Here is a 7,501-nt window from a genome sequence, read left to right on the forward strand (position 1 = left end):
GTTATCTATAAACTCACTAGGGGGGACCAGCAGGGTTTGGGAGAGGACTTGTTCCCCCTAACGCCCCCTGGCATAACAAGGAATAATGGCCACAAGTTGTTGGAGAGTAGGATTAGATTAGACATCCGAAGACACTACTTCACAGTCAGGGAGGCTAGGATCTGGAACCAACTTCCAAGGGAAGTGGTGCTGGCTCCTACCCAGGGGGTCTTTAAGACGAGACTTGATGTCTACCTGACTGGGGTCATTTGAGCCCGGTTTTTCTCTCCTGCCCAGGGCAGGGGGTCGGACATGATGATCTACAAGGTCCCTTCTGGACCTACTTCTATGAAGCTATGAATCTCCCAGGGAATCATTTTGCCTTCAGGCTGTTTTGAGGTAGGTCCTTCAATCTCACCTATTGAAGTTATTCAGTCATTAAGGCAGCAGGGGAGACAAAAGTGAGAGAGAATGAATCTACAGTCTAGTGGTTAGGGCTCTTTCTTCAGTGATGATTGTAACTGGCTTCTAGTCCTTTTGCCACTGAATATTTTTTAATTTTATACAAAATAAAAATACCTTAAACAGGCTACCACTCAACAGACCCACCCAATTGCCTGTGGGTTAGGATACTGTCTTGTTAAGTGGGAGATTTGGGTTTAATTCCATGGTCAGAATCAGCAGTCTCCCATATCTTGGATTTGTGTCCTACTACATGGCTATAGGGCATAAGAAAGACAATGTGATTACAACCTCTTTCCACTCTTCCTCAGTTTGGTGCGTAAAGAGTGCCTAAGACTCCTTGTAAATTTAGCTGAAAAAAGTTCCTTTCAGAAACAGTAAAATGACCTATTTAACCATTTTCAGTTTTTTCACCTTTTATTTTTTTTCATAGATTTCATAGACATTAGGGATAGAAGGGACCTTGTAAGATCATTGGGCCCAGCCCCCTGCCCAATGGGCAGGAAGTTAGCTAGGGTCAAAAGATCCTAGCAAGACAGCCACCCACATGTTTATTAAAAGTGTTCAGAGTAGGTGCTTGCACCACCTCCGGGGGGAGTCTGCTCTAGGCCTCAGCTGCTCAGACAGTAAAGAAGTTTTTCCTTATGTCCAGCCTAAAACAGTCTTGCAGGAGTTTGTGACTGTTGGACCTTGTCATCCCCTTTGGTACTCTGGTGAACAGGCTTTCCCCCAGATCCTGCTGCAGATCCCTTATGTACTTATAGGCAGCCACCAGGTGCTCCCTGAGCCTGCGCTTTTCCAGACTGAAAAGTCCCATAACTCACAGCCTCTCTTCATAAGACCTGTTCTCTTGCCCTCTGATCATGTGCATGGCTCTCCTCTGGACTCTTTCAAGCTTCTCCACATCCTTCCTAAATTGTGGAGCCCAGAACTGGATGCAGTACTCCAGCTGTGCCCTCACCAAGGCCAAGTACAGCACGAGGATGACATCCTGGGTTTTGCTCGAGATGCATTGGTATATGCAAACCAGAGTTTTGTTTGCTTTGCCAGCTGCAGTATCGCATTGGTGGCTCATGTTCATCTTGGGGTCAATCTTGACCCCCAAGTCTCTTTCAGTCATGGTGCTAGCGAGTGTAGCATTGCCGAGCCTATAAGTGTGAAGCAGGTTTTTTTACCCCCTGAGGTGGAGCACCTTGCATTTCTCTGTATTGAATGCCATCAGGTTTTTATCTGCCCACCTTGCAAGCCTGTTGAGGTTGGCCTGGATCACCAGCCTATCCTCAAGTGTTGACAGTCTTCCCCAAAGTTTGGTGTCATCAGCGAACTTAGCCAGTCCGCTTGTGACACCAGTGTCCAGATTGTTTATGGAGACATTAAAGAGTACAGGTCCAAGAACGGAGCCTTAGGGGATGTCACTTGTCACCGGGTGCCATGTTGATTCAGTTCCATCAACTACCACTCTCTGGGTCATCGAACTGTGGAGTAGTTGAGGCTGAAGTTGCCCTATTTTTCCCTGAGGATGTCATGGGTTACCAGGTCAAAGGCTTTTTTAAAGTCCAAATGTATTATATCAACCTCTTCCCTTTTGTCCAGGTGATACGTCACCTGGTCATAGAAGGAAATAAGATTGGTCAGGCAAGGCCTACCCGCAACAAGCCCATGCTGGCTATCCCCTCAGAATGTTGCCTTCTGTTAGCCGGTCAAGAATAGTTTCTTTGATAATTTTTTCCAAAATCTTTCCAGGGATTGAGGTCAAATTGATTGGCTTGTAGTTTCCTGGGTCTTATTTCCTCCCTTACCTGAACATGGGCACCACATTGGCTCTCTTCCAATCTTCAGGTATTTTACCCAAGCAGCATGAGTTCTTGAATGTCCTCACCAGTGGCTGCGCTATGCTGTCTGCCAGTTCCTTTAGCACTCTTGCTTGCAATCTATCTAGACCAACTAATTTGTGGGGGGTCTAGCCTGTCAAAATGCTCTCTAGGTCTCTCATTTTTTGTTTGAAAAGAATTGCTGAATTTAATCTAAATTCATGAGCATTTTTTGTTACCTGAAACTGCATTTTTTTTAGCAAACAAAATATTTCCCTGGGGTAAAATGCCCAGCTTTTGTTCCTATTGGTTCTCTGTTGGTTTTCTATGTATATTCTAACAAACATGTTTCTTTGAGAGAAACTGAAATGCTGAATGAACATGGTAGAATACAAAAATTTAAAAAATGAATATTTGCACATGAAAACCAATTGTAAAATTTATGCTTATCAGTAAACAGACATCCCATGATTTTGTGCCCAATTAAATGTAGCCAACATTGGTTGAATTTTAACAACGACTTAGAATAAATTGTTCTTAAACAGCCTACAAATAAAGAATCATCAGTTAGAATCAGAAAAAAAATGCCACATCCTGCTCCTGGAGAATTTACAAGTAGAAAGACAAATAACATCATTTGTAATAAACCAATCATTACAAATTATTGACCCACACCACTTTTAAATACAGGTTACTTCAAGAGTGAGGAAAGGAAATGCACATTATGGTTCCAGAGAACGCATGGGCCACTTAAACACTTCCGCCAAATCAGGAAGTGTATTCTTTTCTCACTGTGTGTCAGTTCCACACTAATTAAGGAGAGTTATATACACATAACAACAGACCTAGAACATCATTGCTCCATTAGTCATAAAAACAAATCTTGTACTTACTTTCTTTAGTAGAACCACTGAATTATTTTAAAGCATTATGGAAATTCTGTTTTGGGAAACTGAGTTTATGATTTATTTGCAGTTACGTGAGTTCAGGTAACTTGCCTGTGGATGCAGTTGAAGAAGAGTTTCAAAGATATTTTGTTTCCCTCAGTCATTGGTTGTCATCCAATCGAGTGACCTTCCTGCACAACTCAACCCACATAAGGTACATTTAGATTATTTAGTTAAATAGAGCAAAGTTACTAAACAAGTCAGACTGAATATGGTGAAAGAAATGGGCTAGTTAATGGAACAAGAATTATTAGAACAACTTGTTGCACAGTTTGCTCAAGAATTTACAACTTTCTTCTGACATGCAGGTTTTTATAATTACTTCATGAAGTTTTATATCAGTCACCCAAGGTTCTGTACTAGCTTCATTCCATTTTCCCCAATGAACAAGTGTTGGCCCTGATCTAAATACTACTAAATCAAATAAAACTTCCTTTGGTTTGCAAGGTCTCAGACCACCTCTAGATATGTTCTGAAAGTTGTACACTGATAGAAATGCACACAGTCACACACCCACACACATATAACGCAGTGTCTGCTCTTTTAATTAAAACCTGAAAACTAAACCAGGTCTCTCTTTCTCTTAGGAATTTGAAAAAAAAGCAATAAGCTTACTTTAGGAATTAATATTACTTTTATGACTATTATGTCTTTTCATCTTAGAGAAGAATGTACTTCAGGCAAGGTAATCATCTTAAAATGTTTGGGTAAGTGCTTTGGAGAAGTAAAAGATCACCATCTATCTGCAGTTACATCCATTGCATAGCCTTACTGATTTATATTGCATGGCAAGACTTGACTACTGTATGTGGAATGAATCTAAGAAAATCCAGCAGCAAATTGCCACCGTTTAGAAAGTGGTGAGTTTTTTTTGTGATGCTTAGGAAGAAATGCCTTCTGCAAATAAAATTTCAAGAAATTTCAGGAATTCAGAGAAGAATGTGTTGAGTGAGGAGCCAAGTAATAGGGAAAAGGAGCATGGATGGAAAGAGGAAGAAATTATTTAAGAATTGTAACAGCTAATTCATAACTTCCCCTTATTGTCATCTGGGATGAAGAAGGGAAAATTCTGTCTTGCCTGTGGCTTTTCATGCTACTCCCTTCATATCAAACAGTCTTCACATTGGGATGTAGAAAACCATAAAACATTCTATTTATCCATGCAGAACTGAAAATTAACTTAAAGGTTACTGGGTGGGCATCCTGCTCCATAATGTCTTTCTACCAAACAGAATATAAGAAGGGATATCAACTGTATTGTATTTGAGAAAATGTGGATGGAAAACCCAGTAGTAGTATCCTTACAGACATTCTTCAAAAAAAAGGCGTGAGATCTCCCTCTGAAAAATTGCTGCTGTTTGCACAGAGTGCAGACTAAACAAAGAAAATTCTACCTCTGTAAGCTTTATACACCTCTAAGATAGGCATCTCTAACATAGGCCCCAAGCGGCCAAATATGGCTACTTGCTTAGGATGTTGGGATTCAACCTGAAGGCCAAGATGCTATTTCATACTCCTTTGATGCATCTACACATGCACATTTACTGCACAATAATTTAGGTTACTGCGCACTAACGGAAAATTACTGCACAATAAGGCCACACACCTACATGTGCACACCCTTACTGTGCAGTAAATATAGCAACTTAAGCTGACTTGTGGGTAAATTTGATATCTGCATCATATAAGTATCAAATTTAGGCGCGAAGTTAAAGTGCATTAACGCACATGTATACTCGTTAAAGCGTATTAAGGCTATGTGTGTGGACTGACTAACTTTAGTCCCAAGTGAGTCTACACACAGCATTATTGCACTTTAATGGCTGCACGTGCAGATGTTGGCCTAAAAACTGCTTACTCCACAGTAAATGCACGTGTAGACACGCCCTGTGAGGAAGAGTGCCGTGACCTAGGAGCAGGAATTTGGAGGTGCTGGCCTGGTTTGTTCTGACAGGTACCATGTTCGGCAGAACATGTAAATGAGGTTCCATTGTGAGTTTTCAAGCTCCAAAATTCCCTTTGACAAGAAAGCGATGAGTAGGCAGAATTATTTCGGTAAGGTGAGCCTAAATTGCAAAGTTGAAACTTAGAGAAATTGTCAGAATTTGCTTATTTCTTCTGAGATTTAGCAAGAATCAGTGTTAATATAATTGACTGCAGTTTCTTTCTCTCTGCTTACCAGCTGAGAAGCCAGACATCACTGAGGTCAGAGTCAGATAGTTTACAAGAGGTCCCTGTTGCACTGTGTTTTATGTCTATATATTGAAGTTTGAGAAGGAATTTCAGTTATGTCTAAATTAGATTAGAGAACCAAAATTTGAGGGCTAATGAAAAGGTAATTATCAATATTATTGCCATAGCCTGTTCTCTCTGGCTTCTTTTTCAGAAGTCAGAGAGGAGCCTTGTTACCTCATTTCTGAAATAAAGGGACCACAGCTTCCACTTTCAAGGGTATTGCCTTCATTTAAAGATTTTATGGTCCGACTTGGATACAAATATGTTCATTAGTAGGCTTCTAACTTGGCCTGCAAGGCATCAAAAAGCTTAGTGACCTAAAATGTGGTCTAAATGTGTCTTGCCCAGCCTGCTGGCTCTGACTCGCCTTCTTGGTACAGAGCTCTGAGGAAAAGAGGAGAGAGCTATTGCCTGGGGTACAAACAAGACTACTTATCTAAGCAGTTACATATACACAGTAAATTTGAAAGGAATGAAGACCTGCTGGGAATAGTTCAAGCTTGAGGTTCAATAGCATGAGACCAGTTATACTACATGCCTCTTTCTTGGGCCATTCCTTCCAAATATGAGCCTCTGAGATGGGGTCTGACACTTGTCCAAAGGCTCAGCTATGCCCAGCATCAATTAACTGTTAAATAACACTCAGAATTAGGATGTTAGGAATGGCCCTGAATCAATATATACAATTTCTGGCTAGAAAAAAAAGCAAAAATTGTGCTGAATCAACACAAGACCACTAGCCCAAGAGCTGAATTTGTTTTAGGGAAGGTATAATAACATTTGGCAAACCAACTGTTATTTATTTGTCTACTTTTAAAAAATGAGGATTATCTAGGCCTCTGTGTGTGTGTTGGGGGCAAGGAGGGGAGGCAACCTTTGTAGCAGGCATGTGGCAAATTAGCTCCACACCCTCCCCAAATGCCATTCCCATCCCCTTTCCCTGCCCAACTGGCTGTTCTGCTTTCTGTTCCCCGCCTTGTGCTCACCCCAGTCTGCTGCTTTGCTTTATGCTCCCTGCCTTATGTGTTGCTATGTTGCCTGTCCCCTCACAGGTCTGCCATGTCACACACAGAGGCTGGTTGTGCCACTTATGGCACATGCCAAAGGTTGGCTACCCCCGATCGAGGCAATAACTTAAATACTGGAGTTTTGTTAACACTCTGGTTCTTCCATGTGTTTGCCTAAAACTACACACCAAAGACTTGTACCTGGACCTTATGAGAAGGTCATGGAGACCAAGGTAGACATATATGCTTTTGACTTGAAGGGAGGGATGATATAGTATTTGTGAATGCCCGTGAAGAAGCTACAAGTTGGAAAAGGGAATACGTTCTATTGAAAATGCTTTCAATAGCAGAAGCAAATGTGATCAGTAGGGATCCTGGTTTTCTTTCTTTAAGAATCACAAATTCTCTGATAAAAAAAATCACAAATTCTCTGATTAAAAAACCCCAAATCCATAATTAAAATGAAATGCCCCCCCCCATGTGCGTGTCAGCTGACCACAATGTTTTATTGATATAGTTACATTTTTAAAGCGATTTAGAAGTCTACCAGTGTCTCAGTCACTATAATAAAAGAAATTCTAAATACCTATACATTTTGGCATTTGATTTGGGGTTTTTTTTTAACATGGAAAACCAGAGCTCTCCCTTCTCCCTTCACTCACCAGGACCTGGATCTAGCTTCAACTACCCCACCCCACTTCCACCCCACTGCACTGAGCAGCCCTGATATGCTGGTGCCCTACCCATGCCATTACCCCTCACTCCCACCTACAGCCCCCTGCCTCTTCCAGCCCTGCCAGAGGGGGCCCACAGCTGCCAGGGTGACTAGGAAACCGGATCTCCAGCCCTCTGTCCTCTGCAGCAGCGCCCAAGACCTGGGAGATGGTGGCTGCTGTAGCCTGCAGGGAGCATGGAGCCTGGCCAGAGCAGAGCCTGTGTTGAGGGGCAGATGTGGGCTGCCCGCTGTGGGCTTGGGCTCCCCGTCCTGCTACCTTCTGCAGCCCAGTGTGGTAGGGCAGAGCGGGTCCAGGCAGGAAAACCACTGGGAGCCTTGTGCTGC

At 42.2% G+C, this 7,501-nt stretch overlaps 1 protein-coding gene across 1 annotated transcript in view; it reads left to right on the top strand.

The window, feature by feature from the left end:
- TMPRSS3 (transmembrane protease, serine 3) overlaps nucleotides 1-7,501 on the top strand; it is a 57,572-nt gene that overhangs the window by 9,526 nt on the left and 40,545 nt on the right. The window contains exons 6-7 of the mRNA XM_019523878.1: nucleotides 3,228-3,353; nucleotides 3,863-3,906. Of these exons, the coding sequence (XP_019379423.1) occupies nucleotides 3,228-3,353; nucleotides 3,863-3,906 (170 nt within the window). The remainder of the gene's footprint in view (nucleotides 1-3,227; nucleotides 3,354-3,862; nucleotides 3,907-7,501) is intronic.

The sequence above is a fragment of the Gavialis gangeticus genome, unplaced genomic scaffold, assembly GCF_001723915.1.
Source record: "Gavialis gangeticus isolate Ggan-Ray unplaced genomic scaffold, GavGan_comp1, whole genome shotgun sequence".
NCBI lineage: Eukaryota > Metazoa > Chordata > Crocodylia > Gavialidae > Gavialis > Gavialis gangeticus.